At 40.1% G+C, this 23,864-nt stretch overlaps 1 protein-coding gene across 1 annotated transcript in view; it reads right to left on the reverse strand.

Moving 5' to 3' along the window:
- TSPAN7 (tetraspanin 7) overlaps window positions 1-23,864 on the reverse strand; it is a 121,561-nt gene that overhangs the window by 13,637 nt on the left and 84,060 nt on the right. Inside the window, exons 2-5 of the mRNA XM_054566557.1 lie at window positions 12,329-12,517; window positions 8,437-8,511; window positions 5,761-5,856; window positions 4,234-4,389 (exon numbers count right to left, since the gene is read on the reverse strand). Of these exons, the coding sequence (XP_054422532.1) occupies window positions 4,234-4,389; window positions 5,761-5,856; window positions 8,437-8,511; window positions 12,329-12,517 (516 nt within the window). The remainder of the gene's footprint in view (window positions 1-4,233; window positions 4,390-5,760; window positions 5,857-8,436; window positions 8,512-12,328; window positions 12,518-23,864) is intronic.

A 23,864-nucleotide genomic window follows, 5' to 3' on the forward strand; every position in this document is an offset into this window, starting at 1 on the left:
GTAACAAAAAATGAACATAATAGCAACATTATTTTTGATAAGCCCACTCAAACCAGTAAGAGAAATCAGAAAAATGAAGAAGGTGAGTAGCATTAGTTCAATTCTGGCGACATTGTTCTCTTTAAATATTGTTCCTCAAAGTGGGGTTTTTCATGAGTAGCAGCACCTGCGAATTTGTTAGAAATGCAGATTCTAGGCTCTACTTCATACCAGCTGAATTAGAATCTGCAAAATCCCTAGGTTATTTGTTTTGAATACATTTTAAATGAATGTTAATATCTCAATATGCTTCATATGCATGTTAAAGTTTAAGAAGTACTGCTCCCTAAGAAAATTTCCCCCACTATTTTTTTAAATTCCAAATAAGAAATTAAATTATCGAATTATATCAGGAAGAAGGTTACTTAAAATGAGAAGATGGAAGTTAATTGAGCTTCCTTGTTGTTTAAGTAATATAAGATCAAGGTTGAAATAAATGTTTTACATCTCCATTTTTAGCTGTATTGTTTGCCATGTGGACCCACAAGTCCATTTTCCAGGTCTCAGCATACGTCTGCACACTACAGGAACTGCTTTGATACAACAACCACAGGTCATGTTTGCATTCCACCGAAAGTTCTCCACTAAACCATGATCTTATTGCCCACAACAATCTCTTTCAATTTCCTAAAATGAAAGCCTGGTTGTCAGGTGTGAGACAAACCTATAGCAGCCTGCTAAGTGTCCTAGGAAACACCCAGAAACAGAACAGGTAATTTGCTAACTCTCTCAGCATGTCTAAATCAATATAGTCACCAATGGAAAACATCTGTAAGTGGCAGATTTTCAATATTGGGAGTAGATGGTTAGTCCCAGACAGGTTCTGGGAAGCAGTATCTCGGTAGCTGCCAACAAGAATAACTGTCTCTTCCTCTTGCCCTTGCTCTTAAAAAAATGCTAAGGAATTCCTATGGAGGAGGAACTCAGTCAATGCTATTGGCCAATGAATCTGCAGCCATTTCATCATCCTTCTAACAGAACCAAAATAAAATCTGTTCCCCAAACAAAACAATAAATATCCTGCTTAACTGTTCTCACATCCTTTCTGCTCTCTCCCAGTTATATGTTCACGGTAGGTTTCTTAGGCTGCAGGATAAAAGCTCAGAGTCATCTTTCTGTGCTTTCAGAACATAGGGTTCAACTAGTACACTGTTGGTGGGAATGCAGACTGGTGCAGCCACTGTGGAAAGCAGTGTGGAATTTCCTCAAAAAGCTGAAAATGGAACTGCCTTTTGATCCAGTGATTCCCCTACTGGGACTATACCCTAAGAATACCAAAACGCCAATACAAAAGAACCTATGCACCCCAATGTTCATAGCAGCACAATTGACAATAGCCAAGTGTCGGAAGCAACTTAAATGCCCATCAGTAGATGATTGGATCAAAAAATTGTGGTACATTTACACAATGGAATACTGCGCAGCAGAAAAAAAAAAGAACTACTACACTTCGCGACAGCATGGATGGAACTGGAGAGCATTATACTAAGCGAAATAAGCCAGGGAGCGAAAGACAAATACCATATGATCTCACCTATAAGTGGAACCTAACCAACAATACAAAGATGCAAGGAGAATAAGACCAGCAACACTGAAAAGAAAAGAAATCAACAGAGACAAGAGGGAAGGAGGGGGGGTGGGGAAAAGGAAGGGAAGGGGAAAGTCAAGGAACATATAGCAAGGACTCATGGACAAAACCAAAGGGGAAGAGCTGAGGGAGGGAAGGAGGGAGGGGGCAAGGGAAAGTGGTGGGGGGTAGGCAGAGAAATGCATTTGAAAAAATAAATTAAAAAAATGGACATCATGCGTCAAGTCTTACTGAGGTAAAATTTATGTTTACTTTGGATGTTTCAGAATATAGAGAAAGCTTTAAGACATGAAAAAAAAAAGAACATAGGGTTCAAGATACCAAAGGTGTACAGGGATTTATAATTCATTTATTCTATATAATAGGGTTCCATATTACTAGATTGTAATAGTAATTAAGCCTCCTCGGGAAGAGAGTCAAGAGAGGGGAGGGGGACTAAGCTCTGTGAGCATCTACTATTACTATCTCCATCCCATCCCACTCTCCCACCTTTTATAGATGAGGCCTCTGAGACTCTGACCTAAGAAGTAATTTGTCTCAGAGGTTCATGTGAACATTAAATGAGAATATCTAATGAAGCTCAGTAGACAAATTTCAGTTTCCACTTACTTTTTCTCCTCTCAGGGAGCCACACTGAAGACAATAAGGAAAGTGAAAGAGAATTTAAGGTGATCAGGAAGATGTAAAGTAGGATTATGGAGGGAGGTGGGGAGGGAGTAAGGTATATTTGTAGTTTATCAATGAAAAGAAGAAAATGCTATCTTATCCTTCTTTCTGGGAATAACTGTAAAGACTATAGAGATGCACTACAGGAAAAATCTCTACATTTGCTTCTGAATACTAACAAAAGATCCTTCCTACAAGGACTAGCTACATCCTTTCTAACAGAAGCCACAGTGTGGTGGAGTAGAAGCAAACTTCACCATCATTGTCATGACATTTACATTATAGATAACATTTAATGTTACAGTTAGCATTTATTGTGTCCTTGCTCTGTGCCAGGCACCATGCTTTAGATACTTTATTTCATTCAATCCTCTTATCAATCCTAAGGGTAAGAGCTATTATCTCCACTTTACAGATGAGAAAAAAACAAGACTGAGAAGGGTTAAGTAATTTGATCAACTTTGCATGACCAGCTAGTGGCTGAGCCAGAATTTAAACTGGAATCTGACTCTATACGCTGTTTTCTGGACTTCTAGACCCTAAACTTTCACAAAAGAAGAGGAAGTTTGGGTGTAAAAGGAGACTTTTATCAAAGGTTGAGGGTTGCTGCTTCTACAAATGATCTGAGGCTCTGGTATGCCAATATCTCCCTGCCATAAAGTACTTCTTGCCTTTTATAAAATTGGAGTGTTTACCATGTGCTAAGTAAGCTTGACACTTCATAAATTGGCAGCACACTGACATGCATGAGTGCTTAGCAGACATGTCCATGGAGAAAGCAGAAGTTACCTTACCGATGAGAGGCAAATGGGCTTCAAACTTTGGGTTCATAAGAAAATTCTAGTAGGAATAGATGTCCTCTCATTCAAGGCAAGAGGCTGTCAGTACTGAACATCTTACTGTCCCACTCCAATAGCAAAGTCATAAGCCCAGCATGACAAAATGAGCTTCTAGACAAAATAGCAATTATGTGTTGCAGTGTTTATGCTATAAATACCAACATTAAATGAGTAAAGTACAGAAACGAATGTCTTAGCATTCCAATCTTGAAAGAATGCCTATCTTCTATGAGTTATTCAGTAGTTGGCCCAGGCCACATAACATTTTGAAGAACAGAATTTTATCTTACTAAGAAAAGAAAATTTACCTGATGTCCACATAACAACAGATAAATTCTATAGTACGGTTTTATTCTCCCTCTTGTTTACCAAAATACATTTTCTATCTGGCATTTATCTAAACATTTAAGAATATAGATAGCCTTCACATGCACTTGTATCATGTCTTCAAAATATTCTCTGTAAAGTGGAATACAGAATTGATATTCCTTTTCTCTGACTACTGAAATTTTATATTTCTTAATTCCTCTATGTACTAACTTTCAAATATCTTTTAGCCAGATTTTTCCCCTCTCTAATTTCTTTTGGAGACAGTATGTTGACAGTGAGTTGAATTGGAATTGTTGATTTCTTTTCCTATAGCAGTGAACTCCCTAAAATAAAGGCCACCCTCCTAGCAGAAGCACATGCTGTCTGTCAACTGTACTCCCCCTTCTTGCTAAGGCCTGACACCCAGCTGTGAATAATTTCATGTTTAGAAGATATATTAAGCAGAAGAAAGACACCCAGAAAGAAGAAAGCCAGCATTCCCTGTCTGACATAAGCATCAGGGTTAACAGAAACCACTTGCTAACACTTTGTAACTATGCCTGGTAGAGTTTTGCTGAGAGAGGAATGCTAGGCTGAGCTGAGTCACAGCTTTCTCCTTAGAAGTGGGCAGCCTCAAGGGCCTCTCCCAGGCAATAAAGGACCACAAAGGAATATTCTTGATTCTTTCCTAGACTGCCATTTCTAACCTACTTACCATAATCTCACTGAAACAAAAAAGCCCTCCCCAAACATTCACCACTGATCCCATCAGGACTGAAAGAAAGCAAGTACCTTCTGGTTAACTTTTGTGGCAGCCACGGTCAGATTGTGCAGATCCTGGGGATTGCAATCGGTGTCATTCATGCAGCAACTCGGGGGGATGCCATGCTCTGGGAAGTAGGAGCTGGTGCTCCAGTTGGTGTAGTTCTGCACACCACAGCAGCTCAGCTGTTAACAGGGAAAGGAAAAGAATCAAAGTGTGGCAGATCAAAGACTGTGTAGTCTCCTCACTCACTGTCTTACAACTTTTTAAGGAGAAACACAGGCCATGCCTCTGAGTCAACAGACACAGCTTTGGTAAGTACAGATGAACTGAAGCTCCACTAACAATTATTCTCACTGTGACACCAATTTGAACTCAGGGAAGGAAGTTAGTCCTAGATGACAGGTTGTGTGGGCTTTTGTATGACCTCCTTAAAGTAAAGCAGTGGTCTGGCTAGGCATCAAAATCACCTGTATGATCTGGGTGCTGTTAAAGGTATAGATGTACATACATAGATCAACTTAATCTTAATCTTCAAAGAATCTATACTAATAAGTAAGTAAATGTTTTAGGGGAGAAAAAGATGCACATAGAAGAAGAAAGAGAGCTGGTGTTGGTAAACTGTAGCCCACCAGCTGCCTGGTTTTGTAAATCAAGTTTTATTGTGACACAGCCAGGCCTTCTTGTCCTCGTTGTCTATGATGGCTGCTGTGCGACAGAGGCAGAGTTGAATAGTTATAAGAGACTGCATTGCCCTCAAGCTTCAAATAGTTACTATCTGGCCCTTTATAAAAAATATTTGCTAACTGCTGAAATAGAGGATATTAAAGCAAATGGGGTAAAAATATAATTAATTAGTGAATATGAGTAAAAGGTATATAATTCCTTGTACTATTCTTGCAATTTTTCTTGATAAATTTGAAATTTTATCAAAATGAATTACCTCCCAAATTAAAATATTGCTTGCGATGTAAAACAAAGCCAAAAGTGCCCCAAAATCAACAACGTCCCTAGGTGATCCTGATAGGCATGAGGCTTCAGCACTAGCCCCTGCCTCTTGAGTGCCTCTAGGCAGGAAACTTCTATTTTCCTCATATCTTTTGTAAACCATCAGGCAGCCTTGGACACACACACCTGACAGACCCTCGGTGGACCCTCAGATGGTCTACTCTCCATCCCCACTACACAGTGCAAGCCAGTGAAGGCAGTTTACTTGAGTTCTTTACCTACACTAAAGACACCATTTCCAGAATGCCAAGCTTTGGGAGCCAACTCTAAGCAAGCCTATCATACACTCACTGCCTATATCCTTTCCAAGACTTCAGACTTGAAGGGCAAACTTGCTCACAATCCTTGCTTACAAAAAGCAAACTAGAGACAGCAATGCTTCTTGACACTAAATACCTGGATAAGTGGACCCTGGACCAATACTGGATGTCAACCCTTGAGAATGGAATGGGACCAAAAGTTGGAGAAAGGGAGTCCACAGCAGTACACAAGTCTAAGGCCAGACCTCACAGGCAGTCTCCAGCTCGAGCTCCTTCCCTGGAACTTACGCTGCGCTGCACATGGTCCACTGCCCGGCTCCTCTCATCATTGCCATTGTAATTCTGCATGGCATCCGTGTAAGTCCTCAGGAAGGTGTCCTTAATCTGTGGAAGAGCAGGAGGAACAGGGTCCTGGTTCACCACAGCCCAAATCAGCTCAGATTCTTACCAACTTCTACCTCAAAATAGCCTCTTCTAAAAGTCTCTGATTAAATTTAGGCCAGAAATTTGAATGCCCTGTTTTCTGAGACAAAAGAGCTCAGAAAATTTGCCAAGTAGTTTATTAGCTCAGGAATTCAAAAGGAATTGTTTTCCTTGTCCCTAATTCAGAAAAAGCCCACCTTGTTAAATGACCCATTGAAGTGGCTGGTCGGTTTCTAAAAGGGCTGTGATGGTGAGCTGCCAAACTTCAGAAGTGGATTTCCTAGCTATTTTCTTTGAATTGATTAATGCCCATCTTTCTTGCTATAACTTTTCCTGTCCTCACTCAGAAGAATGACCAAGGACTGGCCATTGGGGAGCAGTAAGACTGATGTTTTAGCCAGAAACAGATCCCTATTCTAGCATATAGGAGTGGGGCAAAACCAACTTTCACTTATCTGTCCTACTGAGGCCAAAAAAGAGGCTAATGAATATGAATTTTTATTGTTAATAAATGGTTAACAAAATCCTTTCTACCCATCTGTGAACACATTTGATCTTGGGTTAACTTTCAAGTTCTCTTCCCCTAGAAACCTGCTGAAGGAGGAGTGTCAGATGTGTTACCATGCAACCCCACTTACACTAAAACTGCCCCTGACTGGTGAAGTTACTCTGAACTGGGAAGGCAGTAAATATTACCTGGTGGGAAGTTTAAGATTAAGTATGGGACTCTCCTAACTACACATGTCCCTTGAAGAGATACTAGAGGCTATGCCCATGGAACAGTTATAAGAGATAAAGAGACACTGGTTATATGGAGCTCTTAAGTCAAGGTGGCTACCACACCCAGCTGTGTCCTCTCACTTCCACCTGTGTTGTCTCTTAGGGTCCACAGAATGGACCCTGGACTACTTTCAAGACTCTCGCTGCCAAAACAAACCTGTTGCTGCCCTGCTGGCAAGCTGTGCTCCTTTCCTATGTCCTTGTGATTGAATGGTACAAAATGTCACCTGTTGTCACCATGTGTGTTTGATTGTTTAGACAAAGTCAAAAACAGTACTGGTGGACACAAAGTGACATTGCAACCCTTACTCACCAGTCCCCTAAGTGTTTCAGATGAAAAGAGGTTAGGCAATAAGGATGTGCAAGTTTTAGGTGTCAGGTTTTAAGAGAAAATCCAGTACATGGAGCACAGTCAGAGCAGTACATGGGAGGAAGGTGAGCAAGGGCTAAGGTAGGAGCCGGCCAGGCTGTCTCTGGTGTTCACACATGCATTGGGGACACCTTTAGGGCTGTCGAGCTGTGATGTCATCAGATTTTACCTCACCTGATAATAAGAATGGGGCATCTAATTCCAGATGCAGTGCACATATGAAATGGGTCCTAGAAATTAGCCTTGAGATACCAACTCTGGTAAGGGGAAAAACCAGGGCAAAAGGGAAGCAGGGCAGAAAGTGCACAAAGCAGGTTCAGTGGGAACTTCGCTGATCCCAAAAGCAGGACCTGGAATAGATGATGCCAGCCTTCCAAGAGCCATAGGAATAGTACTTCAGGATGTTTTCTACCTGTATTTTGCTATGCTGTCCCTTTCTAACACATGCATATCTACTTCTGGTTTTACTGCTATTTACAGTGGACAATAATTGATTTATAATAATGGATTTTTTTTTTTAATTTTAGAGTTGGAACCAGAACTTCATCGTAGAGTATACACTTTCTAACCTATCATCAATATACACATCTGAGAAGTAATACCATGGTGGCCACAAGCAGTCTGAGAATGTCTTGTGTCTGCATTATCATCTATCCATTGTCTAGAGCAGCTACAGTGACAGTACATGGAAGGATGGCCACATATGACACAGTAGAGCCAACAGTGCCCTCAAAACTAGAAGTTAGGATCAGAAAATAGTGTTCAAAATTATTTTCGCCAGCTTTAGAGATCTAAAATTTTACACGTAAATGAAAAACAAAGAGCTATAGAAGTTTTGGGTCATGACTGTCTTCTGTTCTTTTCTTTCATTGCCAAACAAAGCAGCAGGGCTCCTCACTACTGGGCATAGATCATATCCCCAGGTGGCAGGGGTGGCTCCCAGGGTCCCTGGGGGAGTTGAGAAAAGAGCACAGGCTGCTTTGGGAAAATCTAGCACTTTGCCTTTGAGCCACAACTAGTTTGGTTTGCTTTCAGTCTTAGAAATCCTGTTATATAGGTATATTTGCACCTTGCTGAAGTGGCTATTTTGAAAGGAATATTTAATCTATATTGAAGGTTACTTCTTTACTACCAGGTGGAGAATCATTGTATGTAATAGCTATATAAAAAAAAATAGAGTGAGGATCAACAACTAAGTTCTGAAGTTTGACAAAATTCCTGCATTTAGAAATTTATTGGCATTCCAGCCCATATAATGTGACATTTGGAAAATAGCAATACCACTGGAGATGCCAGCTAACCTATATGTGCCCTTTACACAGTTCAAGAGGTTTCAATTTTCCCCCTCCCAAAGATCCTTTAACTGAGTGCTCCACTTTGTGTATACTCACCTCATGGCGAAACACAAACCCTGAAATGCCAGCTACGAGCTCAGCCAGGAACACCAGAGACAGAAACATGGCATACTGAAAATCAAGTGGACAAGGACAAAGTCAAATATGTCAACATGAAGAAGAGTGTTCCTTTGGGGTAGGTTACTTCTTGTCATGGAGAATTAGACAAATCCCCCTATTCCCTAGACAAAGTTTAAAAATACTCTTCTCCAGACTTACCCACATGAACCTCAATACAGGAAGGTGTCTGTTTAATATGAGGAAGCATTTTGGGGCAGACATACTGAGGAGAGCTCATCCAAGGACTAGTATCATGCCTTTCAGTTTGGCTTGACCAGGAGAAATCTGGGTGGGTTTTTACAACTAAAGTATTTGCTATTATTAATATTGGAATCCTTGAGCTAGAAGTGCTCTGGAGGTCACAGGACACAGTTCCACCATGTCTGGGAGTCCTTCATACCACCTTCCTCCTTATGGTCATCTAGAATCTGTGTGCACCCTTCATCTGGCATCTGCAAGCTCAGCTCTACTCACCTAGCCCTTGCAGCTCATTCAGTCTTCAAACTGTTTCAATTGCTGGAAAGGCTTCCTTCCCCTTGGCCACAGTCTGCCTACTTCTAACTTCCATTTGCTGGTGTTGGATCTGCTTTCAGGAGATATAAAGAACCAGCCCAACTTCTCTTCTATACAGCAGGCTTTCATATGTGCATATACAGCCATGGTGCGATCTTGCTGCTTCTCTCCATTCAGGCAAACCCCTCAGTTTCCTTAATCATGTCATATGAAATGGCTTCCCTTGGAATGGTATCCTTCTAATCCTCACAGAAAGATTAGTATGTGCCCGGATTGACCTCCTTCCTCAATGTGGTGGTCAGGCCTGAATGCAGCATCCACAGCAGTGGCCAGTGGGCTATTTACTATTCTTGTTCTACACATTACATGGAGTTGATAGTTTTTTAAAAAGCAAATATGCTACATTACTAACAATGTTTGCAGGTACCTGAAATCCTTAGTGTTTTTTGCTCACTTCATGCTTTCTGTATGTTCCAAGTTGATTTTGGATGTGTGTGCAGGTACATGCCTAAGTTCAGGGATATTACATGATACTTAAGAGACATTAAGGGTTTCCATTTTTGTGACTTTGAAAAGCAGATAAAAGGAAAGGGAATTTATTTCTTTCCTACAAGGCATATGTCTTTCAGTCTGCTTCTTCTCATCTCAAAATAAAAGACAAAAGTCCTCAATGTTTGGAATTCCCCTAGATGATGCTGTGGAATTTAGATAGACTGAATATGGTCATATGACTTATTCATAAAGTGTACACATGTCCTGTAAAGTATATATATATATACAGAGGATCATAAATTATTTTCCTTAGCTACTGGTACACATATTAAAAGGAAGAAATACTGGCTTAAAATGCCAGTTTCATTTGAAATGTTAACAAAGGTCTGTACACACACTTAACTCATGGCCACTAAAATATCAAACACACATTTATGAGTAGAATGTCCCATGTCTACAACTTCTCTCTGTCTCTCACCTTGGTACAAATTTCAATTAAAAGCACACTTTATTTCAGGTGGAGTCTCACACCAGGCCTAGACTCTACCAGAAGTCCTTCTAGGCTTGAGCCAGAGCCTTTCTGGGACAAACCCTTAGGAAAGAGGAAACATCCCAAGGCCTCCATAAAGTGAAAATAGTTACTTTCAGTTGCTTTGCAATTAATGAGGTTAAATGAGGACTGTATAATTCTAGACTGACAATCAAGTGACTTCCTCTCTTGTTAGCAAGATCAGCAATTTCCTGCTTTGGGAAGTTCCCTGCTTCCAGAACCTTCCAGAGAATAACTCCTTTTTCTCAAGACCTTGGCTAAAAGTCTACTGGGAAGAGCTTGTGTTAAATACAAGTGGTAGGGTGGTAGTTTTCTCCAAACGAAAACACCATAGTAAAAACCACCCTGGCTCTAGAAAGAGACATATATGGGTTTCAGTCCTAGCTCTCCGCATATTAGCTATGTGAGCCTTGACATGAAAATACAACCTATACTTCACGGTGATGGTGAGGAATAACTAAAATGTAGTATGCACCCAGGGCAGCACCTGGCAGGTAAAAGTAACTAAATGATAGTTTTTAAAAGGTGAGAAAAACTTCTGTATTCCTCAAAAGGCTCACTTGCTAATGTGTTCACAAGTATTAGAAGAAAATGGCAGTGTGGTATGAAACTGCCTTCGGAAGAGACCAGAGACAACTATTGCATTGCTGTATCCCCTCTTCTACCTCTCTTCAGCCAAAGTATTTGGTTTGGAAGAAAGTTTGGTGATTTAGTTCAATACTATTCTTTCATAAATGAGGACAAAGGCCCCAATGGTTACATCCTTGCCACTAAAGACGTAAGCCATTTAGTGTCAGAATCAGTCAAGTGTCATGACTAGGTCTCCTTGATCCTTATTTGGACAGATGTATTTTTAGCAATCCTTCCTTTCTATGCATCTGAAGTTAATTTTCTCCTTGTTACTCATACTAAACAAGAGGTTCTGGATGCTGGCTATACAATAGGATCCCCTGGAAAGCTTTTTAGAAAATGTGATGTCAGGGCCTCCCTCCGTAGATTTTGTTTCAATTGGCTGGAGGTAGGGCCTTGGAAAAGGTGTTTTTAAAAAGCTGCCCAAGTGATTTAAACATGCATCCAAATTTGAGGACTACTACACTAGACTACAAGAAACCCTAGTGTTTGTAAGAACTATAAGAAGGAAAACTCAGGGTACTGGCATAGAGTAGCAGCTGACAGAGGCAGAAATGCCTCAATATGGGTCAGTATGGGTCACCAACACGAAAGAATTGGTGGTGGCCAGGGCATGTCTCCTGAATGGTCTGCAGGAGAGAAAGTGGCCAAATCAAGCATGACTTCCATGAGGTTATCAATAAAGGAACTGACCTGTGCCAGTTTGGAAGGTGGTTCCTTTAGAGTGACTTACCCTCACACCCATACCTGTCACTAGATGACATTAAATGTTACTACAGCCTATAGCTAAATGAGGAAAGATAGGCAACAAACTACTTATAGAATCTCTGCTTCCCCCTTTCACAGAATGAAATGTCCATAATAAATGATTTTAAATAAAATTTTCCTTTGAGGAGAGGCCCTTGCTACGTTTTATTTATAAAATCCTTTAACATTAATTCTTATTAATGAAGAACATGAGTAGTGAGTAGAGACTTAGGCAAGTAGTCTACCAAAAAGTTAAGAATCACAGTAACAACGTTTTAGCAGCCTGGTCTTACTCTTTGGGAAATATCACTGATGTGTCTTCAAAGGTACCCAGCACTGGTCCTGGTAGCCAGTACTTGGCACTGTATCAACCCTCTGTTGAGAGAAGCTCTGGTTTAGCTCAACTCCCATAGAACTGAACCAGGGTGTGCAAGTTTGCAGAAGAGTACTTGGCCCATGCATCCATGGCCACACTCAAGGAGGCAGAAAGTATTTCTCCAATGGGAACTTGGAGATGAAAGGCTGCCTATGTTTGGGATGCTGCCTTGCCACCAAAGCTGCACATCGCATGCTTGAAGAGATTTCTAAGACAAAATTCAAAACTGGAACAGGGCGTCTTGCCACGAGGATATAAATGGCCTATTGGAACTGCTGGTCACTGCTTTCTCATCACTTACCTCAGGGGACCAGGACTGGATTTTTTGTGCCAGGCTGTGTTTCGGGTTGTTTTTCCCTCTAGGGGATTAAAGGGTGGATTATGTAAGAGTCTGGACTAAAATTAGAGTCAATGAATATTGAGGGCTTGTCTGTGGCTTCAAGAAGGGCCACTTTGCTTTCATGTGATTTATATTTTTACAAAAAGGAATTGAAAAGCAGTAGGATGTTGTATGTACTCACCAGTTTCAACATCCACGGGCTACCACGGCATGTAGCAAAGCATCCAAAGAGGCCAAAAACAACAATAGTGGTGCCAGTTCCAATGAGGACATAGGGAGCATTTGTGGAGTTCTCAGCAATGAGGGAGATATAGGTGCCCAGAGTGAGTTTGCCCCAGACTCCAACGGCTAGCAGGATCACCCCAGTGATCTAAAAAGAGGGAGAGGAGGGAGGAGAAGGGAGTGTGAAACTGCTGCTGAGAGAGGTGACAATCAACACAAAGCAATTTGGCCTCAATCTGAGGAGTCTAGTTTCCATGAGCAAATTCACAATTGCTGTAAGATTCCTTAAAGTCATGAGAAAATGTTGAAGACCATTAACTAAAGCCATCATGGAGCAAATACACTTCGATTTTGTACAATTAGATCTCTGTCTTACACAATCCCATAGGCAGTTACTATATTAATCAGAAGTGAAGCCAACAATGAACTTCATAAGCTGCTTAAAAAGCACACCCTAATACAGTTCTCAAAGACTTTCCAGGTCTGGTCTGAAGCTGCTCCATGACGCTGAGCAGGATATAATCCAAGTAGGAATGTCAGGCATCCTCCTCAATGATATACATATTTACATAGTATATTTTAAGGACATCTCACATGTTTTAAGGAACAAGGTGATTTTTTTTACTATTTTCATAAAAGCTCTACTAAAGCAAAACATTCAAAATATTTTTGAATGCCTATTGAGTCCCTGACTAATTTCTGATACTTTATTTTGTATAAAATAACAGAAGAATCCAAATAACTCCTGGAATTAGAGGTAATGCAATTTCTCAAACCCCACTGATCAGGCCAAAAGAAATCCACACAGCATGTCTAAACTCAAGAACCTTGGGTCAATCGGGCCCTTACTTCAGAAGATAGACTTGGGGCTGCCTGCTATGCCTTACTCTCCATCTCCTGCAGGTTTAGTTACTAAAGCCAAGCAGTAGTTGACTATGTCTCTATCTCCCTAGCTGGTCTTTCCTTCAGTTTATCAGTAGCTTAGCAACTTATTCATACTAACAGCCTTCTAACTGCTGCCATTTCTGACACCTTATGAGGCTCAAAGTCTGGGCATCCAAGGGAGCTCTTCCTCAGTTTGCTCCCACACTATAACCCAATGTCCTGTACCAAATGCCTCAGTTCCCCATCCAGGCTGCCCATTCAAGTGAGGAGGCTAGATGAGAAACTGGAGAAAACCAGTATGATACAAATCAATACCCACCTCACCATTTCCCCTGTTAATCAACACACTGTTTACTGTTCCATGACGTCTGTGAGTTAACACTATCAGATACAGTCTACATCAGGAACCAAACAGCTGAACAAGTGAAGATGCCAAGGCCTCTCTCCTTCATACTCTGAAAACTCCTTCTTCACTTTGGAGCCATCAAGCTCCACCGTCAGATTGTTCCTCTATGCAGGAAAAAGAATGGACCCTGAGTCTTTCCCCATATCAGGTGAGAGTGGCTCCACCTATTTTGGGGGAAGGGTTCAGTGAAAATAACAAGAGTTTGGTGACACTCCCTTACCTCCACCCCCAGTAGCCTTTCTACTTTGTAGAAACATCACCACTAAATAATTAAAAGCTTTAAATCAGAAGGAGACTAAGGAATTAATGCAAGTTTTATAAGGTGAACGTGAATGGATGTGATACAAGCTTGAGGAGAAAAGGTTTACACTAATATTTGGGAGATAGCGGCCTAGAGGAGGCTTACTGCCTTTGAAAAGTTCCAATGGAAATGGCCTTAGAAAGACAACCGGTTATCAAGAGTTCTAAGTCCTCTGCTGACACCTGGTGGTTGCTAAAGAAAGTACCTTCCTCAAACAGCCTCTTCTGCCATACTCCTCCAAGTAGAAACATAAAAGGGTTTTCATCTACTACAGTCAAAATTTAAGATTCAATTCTCCACTCAGCAGTAAGAACACACTGAATATTCAGTAGTAATGACAGTGCTTAAGCTGTCTTTTATTACACAATGCTTAGCACAGTGCCAGGCACAGAGTAAATGGTTAATATTCATTGACAAACAAATATATTTCATTTCTCTGGTCTTAGAACCTCTACTTTATAAAACAGGGTCCTTCAAATGCCAAATACTTACAAAACTCCTCCATCAGGTAAATACTGTGAGGTAAGTTAAAATGGAACCAAACAGAATCTTTCTCTCCTACTTCCCACTCTAGCATTATCTGTAATTTTACATAAGTTGTAATTTTACACTATAAATGTATTAAACAAAGCCAAAAATTACATTAAACTAGTCATTGTTTATATAGGCTGGATATAAATCTCACCTAGACACTTGCAATTTCACATGATGTCCCCAAAGATTCAGTAACATTTCAGACATATACTGAGCAGCTGTACTGTATATATTACTATTGCCAATCATTATTGGAATATGATTGTTTTAATTGACATATATACTACTGACCAAGTTTAAGAGTCTGATATTACCTTATATTTCAGTGACCAGCGATTTCATAAGGTTCAATGACTACCATAACAAATATTATAGGTATTATGTCAAAGTTAACACAAATTCTGATTTTAAGGTAAACAGTACTAACATTTTCATTCCTTTTCTTCTTTTAAAACATAATTTCTCCAAGTGTAACCATTGCTTTGTATATGAAACCTCTCCTCATGTAAATTACAAAGCGTACAATATCAACTTGTTAAAATATTCATATAATGTAAAGTACACAAATATTCCTCTTTTTTTAAAAAAAAAACGCTATTTTTGCTGATCTCAATGATGCCTTTTAAAGACTGCCAGTGGGAACAGGCAAACACAACACTGTGGGCACCATATTGCATGGGAGAAAACCCATCTAACACCTTCACCTTAACCAAGTTGGTCATTGTCTAAGGAACTCCTCCACTGGATGACATGGAGACTGGGATAGGTAGGCCTCTTCTAGCACCCATGTGCTAGGAATTTAAGACTAATCTAGAGAGAAAATGCCTTCTCTAATGTTGGTCTTCTCCTATTCAAACATTCCTGATGGACCAGATGTGTCTGGTTGTCCGAACTACACATATGCAAGGCCTTCTGCACACACCAAACCTACTTCTTCAGCCTCAGCTCCCTCACAACTCTTTGTAAATTCTATATAGTTCCAAGAAAACTGGGCTATTCTCTGTGCACTTTCCATACTTTATTGCTGCTCAACATTTGCTCTTTATGATCCTTTTACCTAGATTTCTTACCCTTCCTATCATTACCTGTCTACATCCTAAACTCTTGGTACACTGCACCTACTCCTCCCAGCCTCCTTAAACAGAACTTACTCTGTAGTATGCCACTGTCATACTGTGCCAAATCCCCCTCCCATGCACATACTATGGTTCCCTTGAGGGAAGAAGCTGTGTGTGTTGCACATAGTCAATGTCCAGTACATCTGCTGGATGAATGAATAAGTAGCCAATTGTAGATTTGAGAAGGGGAAAAGTTTCATGTTAAAAAAGTTTCCTATCTATCTACTTGCTAGGCTCTCTGAGGGCCTATCAGAAATGGTGAGAATGCCAATCTGAGCAGGCACTGTAATCTGAGGAAATAACAATATTAAGGACAAAGAAGAAAGGATTAAATAGACAACGGAGAAAAAGGTTGGGCTGTAATGTACCCTGAGGTGAGTAAAACCATATTTGATGGTGGTGGTGGTGGTGGTTGACTTGGGGTGAGTATTCTAAAAACTAGCCAGGCAGTTGGAGAAAAAAAACTATATGCAAATGACTAAAGATCCATGAAAGACAATAAACTAGAGCTTTCTCACATCTTTACTACTATAATAATGCTTCTTACTAAGGATAAGAAATATACAAGGACAGGCGAAAACAAAAGTCATTATCTGTATGATTTTTTCCTTGGTTTCTGTCAACACACACACATACTTACCCATACATGTACCTTTGCAAGCACCCACACGGTAAAGAGCAAGGGACAAGTTCTTTTGACATCTCTCTACTGCTTTTGGGTACAACAAGTAGGTTCAGAGTTCACCAAAGCACCTCTGTGTCTCAGCTCCTCAGAGACCTCATATTTCTTTTTAAAATTATTTTTATTTTATTTATTTTTCTTTTAGAGATGGGGGTAAGGGGGGAAGAGGAGAAAAGAAAGGGAGAGAAACATTGATGTGCAAGAAAGAAACATCACTCAGTTGCCTTCCAAACACAACCCAACTGGGGACGGAACCCACAATGCAAGCATGTGTCCTGACTGGGAATTGAAACTGTGACCTTTGGCTTTGCAGGACAATGCTTCAACCAACTGACCCACACTGGCCAGGGAAAGATGTCATATTTCTAAATTAATTATGGAAGTTTTGCTTCTTTGTCAGAAGAATCAATTTAGCAAACAGCCAATAGTGTGGTTTAAAAGGGAATAGATTTGGTCCCAGAGATAAATGACATGAGTGGCCTGGTGAGGGTATAGGCACCAACTTACATAGTTCCACATCAACCACAAGCCAGGAGGGCAGGCCTAGTGCCCACCAGAAGTTGCCAGGCTGAGACTTTCAGTCTCTTTTTATTCCCAGCATCTTATGGCAGCTTGGCATTACCTGTGTTCTTACAGCACAGTTCAACATGTATGGGCAGCAAAGAACCTCCAGCTACCTCTGATTTAGGCTTGATGGTGAAGATGAAGAACTATAACAGTAGCATCAGAAAAGAAAGGTAGGTCAGAACTAAAAAAGAAGCTTTGTGTGATAGTTCACATTACTTTAAAATTACATTGAAAGAAAATGACAGGTAGGTTTGCTAATACACCAAGTGGTGTCTGAGATGCTCTGGAAGAGATTTACTAAGGTTGATTTTCACCCTAAAGAGGATTTTTGGGGAGCAGGCAGCAGAGATAAATGATTTGTCTTGCTCCTGCCAGGTCAACACAGCTAATGCTGGAAAGTCTCCCTACTGTCCTTGCAGTGTCCAGATCCTTAGAAAGGAGCCAGGGATACTGTGCTTTCAGGTTTCTCACATGCCTACAGGTGTTTTACTTGAGTGCACTCCCTTTTCTGCTTGCAGATGACAGACCTGATTAAACTGCAGCAGCTCCTCTTATACCTGTGAAAGGCTGTGCCATGTTTGGGTGTACCTGGGTAAAGTCCATACATTCTTTTTAATTTAATTGCATGATACACTAAATATAAACTTTTGTCATCACAATAACATATGTTCATGTAGAAGGTGGAGGCTCATGAACCGTGTATTATACAATTAAAGAAAAAAGACAATGGAAAATTGAATTATAGATGCACAAGCTATCTGGAAGACCTCCTCCAATATGGGAGGGAAAGTACAGAATCTAAAACCACCAAAATGAAACACACAGAAGAAACTGTAGGCAGAAATCTCAGATAGCATTCTAGGTGAAACCCACAATTCAATCATCCCAGAGGTTTACAGGATAATTCACTATTGGTGACTGCATGGAGAGGTATCAAATGTTTTCCTCCCACTCCAAAGGATTCTATAATTCAGGAAAAAAATGCATGACATAGAATCTCCATATATATCATTAATAATTAAAATAAAGCATCCTCAGAAGATGGTTCTTAAGAAGGAAAGTAGCTAGCAAACTACACTTTTGGTTTATTCCTACTTAAACATGTATGCTGAAGAGACAGCAAGGGAGGATGAGTCTTTGCACAGTGTTCTGACCTGATTTTGGAGAGGTGGATAAAACAACCAGAAAGACAGAGAAACCAGCAACTTCCATAATCTTGTGTTCTGCTCTTTAAATTTGAAGACGTGAAACTGTCACATTTACAACTTAAAATTGTATTAAGAATAATTTGTGTTACAACAGTCCAAAACCGATGGGACACAGTGAAGGCAGTCCTGAGGGGGAAGTTCATAGCAATACAGGCTTACCTAAAAAAGATAGAAACATTTCAAATAAATGACGTAACCCTCCATCTTCAAGAACTGGAGAAACAACAACAAACAAAGCCCAGAACAAGTAGAAGGAAGGAAATAATCAAGGTTACAGCAAAATTGAATGACACAGAGACTAAAAGAACAATTCAAAGGGTCAATAGATCCAGGAGCTGGTTCTTTGGAAAGATAAACAAAATTGACAAGCCTTTAAGCAGACTCATCAAAAAGGGAGAGGATTCAAATTAATAATATCAGAAAAGAAAGAGGAGAAAGAACAACTGATACCACAGAAATACAAATGGTTGTAAGAAATTACTATGGACAATTATATGCCAAGAAGTTTGAAAACCAAATTTCCAGAAAAATATAACCTTCCAACACTGAATGAAGAAGAAACAGAAAGCCTGAACAGACCAATAACAGCTGGTGAAATTGAAGCAGTAATCAAAAAACTCCCAGCACACAAAAGTCCAGGGCGAGACGGTTTCCCAGGAGAATTTTACAAAATATTTAAGGAAGAGCTAACCCCTGTCCTTCTCAGACTGTTCAAAAAAAAAAATCCAAGAGAGGGAAGACTCCCAAACTCTTTTTATGAGGCCAGCATCATCCTAATCCCAATACCAGATAAAGACACAAGAAAGAAAGAAAACTACAGGCCAATATCACTGATGAACATAAACACTAAAATCCTCAACAAAATATTGACAAACTGCATCCAACAATACATTAAAAAGATCATCCACCCTGATCAAGTAGGTTTCATCCCAGGGATGCAAGGATGGTTCAATATTTGCAAGTCAATGTAATACGTCACATAAACAAAAGGAAAGGCAAAAATCACATGATTATATCAATAGATGCAGAAAAAGCATTTGATAAGGTACAGCTCCCATTTATGATAAAAAACACTCAGCAAAATAGGAATAAAGGGGGCACACCTCAACATAATAAAGGTCATATATGAAAAACCTACAGCCAACATCATACTCAATGGGCAAAAGCTGAAAGCTTTCCCACTAAGATCGAGAATAAGACAAAGGTGTCCACTTTCACCACTTCTCTGCAATATAGAATTGCACGTCCTAGCCACAGGGATCAGACAAAAAATAAATAAATAAAAGGCATCCAAATTGGAAAGGAGGGAGTAAAACTGTCATTGTTTGCATATGACATGATAGTGTACATAGAAAACCCTATCGACTCCACCAAAAAACTACTCGACCTAATAAGTGAATTTGGGAAAACAGTGGCATACAAAGTCAATATTCAGAAATCAAAGGTATTTTTGTACACCAGCAATGAACTATCAGAATCAGAAATCAGGAAAAAAAACTCATTTGCTACAGCAACAAGAAAAATGAACTACCTAGGAATAAACTTAACCAAGGAGGTAAAAGACCTGTACTCAGAAAACTACACAATACTGAAGAAAGAAATTAAGGAAGACACAAATAAATGGAAGCATATACTGTGTTCTTGGATTGGAAGAATTCACGTCATCAAAATGTCCATACTACCCAAGGCAATTTATAGATTCAATTCAGTCTCTTTTAAAATACCATTCACGTATCCCACAGATATAGAACAAACATTTAAAAAATGTATATGGAACCATAAATGACCCCAAATAGCTTCAGCAATTTTGAGAAAGAAGAACAAAGTAGGAGGGATCAAAATACCTGACATCAAACTATATTACAAGGCCATTACAGTCAAAACAGTCTGGCACTGGCATAAGAACAGACACATAGATAAATGGAACAGAATAGAGAGCCCAGAAATAAACCCATGTCTCTATGGTCAATTAATATAAGACAAATGGGGCAGAAGCATAAAACGGAGTAAAAATAGCATCTTCAACAAATGGTGTTGAGAGAGCTGGACAGGTACATGCAAAAAAATTAAATTTGACAACCAACTTACAACACACACAAAAATAAACTCAAGATGGATAAAAATCTTAAATATACATCACGACACCATAAAAGTCCTAGAGGAGAACATAGGCAGGAAACTGTCAGATACTCCATGCAGCAATATTTTCACCAATATGTCCCCTAGAGCAAGGGACATACAGGAAAAAATAAACAAATGGGACCTCATCAAAATAAGAAGCTTCTACAGGGCTAAAGAAAACATTACCAAAATGAAAAGGGAGCCAAACATGTGGGAAAATATATTTGCCAATGATACCTCAGACAGGGGTTTGATCTCCAAAATATGTAAAGGACTCACACGACTCCACTCCAGGACTCCAATCCAATTAAAAAATGGGCAAAGAACCTGAACAGACACTTCTCCAAGGAGGACATACACAGGGCCCAGAGACATATGAAAGGATGCTCATCATCACTAGCCATCAGAGGAATGCAAATTAAAACCACAGTGAGATACCACTTCACACCAGTCAGAATGGCCATCATAAATAAATCAACAAACAACAGGTGCTGGTGAGGCTGTGGAGAAAAGGGAACACCAGTGCACTGCTGGTGGGAATGCAGACTGGTGCAGCCACTGTGGAAAACAGTTTGGAATTTCCTTAAAAAACTAAAAATGGAACTGCCTTTTGACCCAGTGATTCCCCTGCTGGGACTATACCCTAAGAATCCCAAAACACCAATTCAAAAGAACCTATGCACCACAATGTTCATCGCAAAACAATACAACAGCCAAGTGCTATAAGCAACCTAAGTGCTCATCAGTAAATGAGTGAATCAAAGAACTATGGTACATTTACACAATGGAATACTATGCGGCAGAAAGAAAGAAAGAAAGAGCTCCTACCCTTCACGACAGCATGGATGGAACTGGAGAGCATTATGCTAAGCGAAATAAGCCAGGTAGTGAAAGATAAATACCATATGATCTCACCTATAAGTGGAACCTAATAAAAACAAACAAACAAGCAAGACAAATATAACCAGCAACATTGAAAGAAAAAACAAACCAACAGTAACAAGAAGGGAGGAGGGAGGGGTGGTAGTGGGAAAAAGAAGGGGAAGTGTCAAGTCAGGGAACATGTATAAAGGACCCATGGACAAAGCCAAAGTGGGGAAGGATTGAGGGAGGGAGATGGGGGTGAGTGGGGCAGGGGAAAGTGGTGGCAGGAAAATGGAGACAAATGTATTTGAACAATTAGAAAAAGAGTTATTTGTGTAACTACTTAATGTTTTAAAACAGACTAAGAACCAGAATTTATTGGAGCTTCTCAGCAGGCTTGCTAACTTAGTCCCCATGAGTGGAAAAAAGGGGATCCAGTACATTTAAAGGATAGACGAATGGAAGAGGCCTTGATTTTGGGTTAGAATATCAGGGCTTCAGCTATAGTATTGTCACAAATTAATTGTGTGACCATGCACAGATTACCTAACATTTCTGGGTCTCAGTTCCCTGTTCAAGTAGGATCAGGAGGTGGACAAACCTGATTTTCAGTGTTTCCCCCATCTCTACTATTCAACAACAAACATGAATCTCAAACTTGACATGTTTAACCACTCTGAAATATATTTCTATTGCCATTGGGCAAATTAGCACAAGAAAATTTATGAATTTCTCCCTGTGGCTGACAAACCATCAGCAGTGAGAGTAGGAAAGTCAGCTCATTTCTGGTTGCTGGGAGAGGGAAGAGAACTTGCACAGGGAGTCACACATTATAGTTTTACGGAGACATCCAAAAATTCATAAGCTCACTGGAATGACAACAAGCTTTCCTTTTAAATAAGGACGACACTGCTATTTTAGGAGCAGGAAGAGATATGATTTGAGCTGTTTTTTCCCCCCCTAGGCAAGTATGTTAGCCAATTCAATCATTTTCTCACTCACTTTTATGTTTAGTTGACACTTGCGGATGTGGAACTGGAGTTCATAATTTAGGAGCTAATCAGAGCTGCAGGTGAAGGTTGAGGCCAGAAGTGGCAGCTGAAGAAACAATATGTCTCAGGAAACAGAAGCAGAGGATGGTTGGAAGGACAAGGGCTAAGGCTTGAGGAAAATGGGCTCTAGAACAGGACAGGACAACACTAGAGGACAGGGAATAGTGAGGAGATGCAGAACAGAGTGGGCATGTCTACAAAGGTAGCTGCCAATAGGAAAAGGAGGGGGCCTGGGAAAAAAAAGAGACTGTTCTTTCTCTTCTAAAAACTTACAGAGAAAAAAAAACCCACCAGTACTTTCCCTGGCTGGTGTGGCTCAGTGGATGGAGCGCCAGCCTCTGAACCAGAGGGTTGCTGGTTCAATTCCCAGTCAGGGTACATGCCTGGGTTGTGGGCCAGTTCCCCAGTTGGGGGTGTGTGAGAGGCAACCGGTCAATGTATGTCTCACACATCGATATTTCTCTCCCTCTCTTTCTCCTTCCTTTCCCATCTCTCTAAAAATAAATAAATAAAATCTTTAAAAAACACAAGGCAGTACAGTTCATTTACCCCGGGTATGCCAATGAGCAGACATGGTACTCTTTATTTATATGCTCAGTACAGCCCACTAAGATTATATTTTATATTTAAATATTTATATTTAAATATTTCATTCTATAGCCAATTCATAGAATTCAAGTTCCAGGAGTTATGTCATTTGCCACAAACTTTAGCTTCTGTTTAGATTTTATTGATAACCATATAGCCAGGGTCTGAAGTGCAGATTGTCTAACAGATCATAGATGTTTTTGAAAATATGTAAAGGCCTTCGAATGGCACTATGAAAATTCAGGGATTCCTGCTCTGGCTATGGGCCCACCAAATCATAGTGCATTCTTCACCTGTGTAGTGAAGCAGTTGATCATTTCAGAGGAAATGGCTCCAAGAATATTTTAAGTCCAGCACACAAAGCGTCCTTCTCTCAGATGTCTTTAAAATGTAACCATCAGCTTGCACTAATCATGTTGCATATCTGTGTCTTAGTTCTTCATCTGTGAAAGAACAGGTCTGGCCCCAGGTACATCTACAGGAGCCCTTCCAGTGCTTAAGTTTTATTTGCCTCCTTGAATTTCCCAAGTGGTCCTCAGAAAGGCCAAGATCAAGCCCAACTGCTAGCTAAGATGCAGACCACACTACTAGTCAATAGCACTTACCAAAGGCCTGTGCTGGCTGGGCTTCATACTCATTGTGGGGGAGTCTATCTAGGGAGTGGCTCGAGCAGGTGACTGGCTGGAGACTGAATAATCTCTAAGGGCCTAGAGGCCCAAGAGGTGGTAGAAATTGACCAATATGGTGACAGCAATTTCTGAATTAGAAAATGGATCTGAACATAGTAGAGACATGTGAAATAGGCCTATCACAGAAAATCAGGGCTACATGGTTGCTAAAATCATAATAAAGGGCACTTTATTAAAATAAATTTTTACCACTTGAATAGCTAAACCCCTTCAAATAAGGCCCAAGCATTCCACCTTGCGCTTAATTCCATTATTCAACCAAGGGTCACAGGAAATTTCCAAACATGTTATTAGGAACTCTGTATATCTTACTAGGAAATAAGAAAGAATGGACATGCCTGAATTGGTTTCTCATTTCCTGTATATTACCCTACATGATTCTGGATTTTAGGTCTCCTCCCTCTTAAAAAAACAAATCCCCAAAGAAAGGCCTCAGAAACAAAAAAAGAATTTCACTCCACACTTATTAGCATATTGAGA

The sequence above is a fragment of the Pteronotus mesoamericanus genome, unplaced genomic scaffold (genome assembly GCF_021234165.1).
Source record: "Pteronotus mesoamericanus isolate MK-2021 breed Mesoamerican mustached bat unplaced genomic scaffold, CSHL_Meso_final contig_173, whole genome shotgun sequence".
NCBI classification, from domain to species: domain Eukaryota; kingdom Metazoa; phylum Chordata; class Mammalia; order Chiroptera; family Mormoopidae; genus Pteronotus; species Pteronotus mesoamericanus.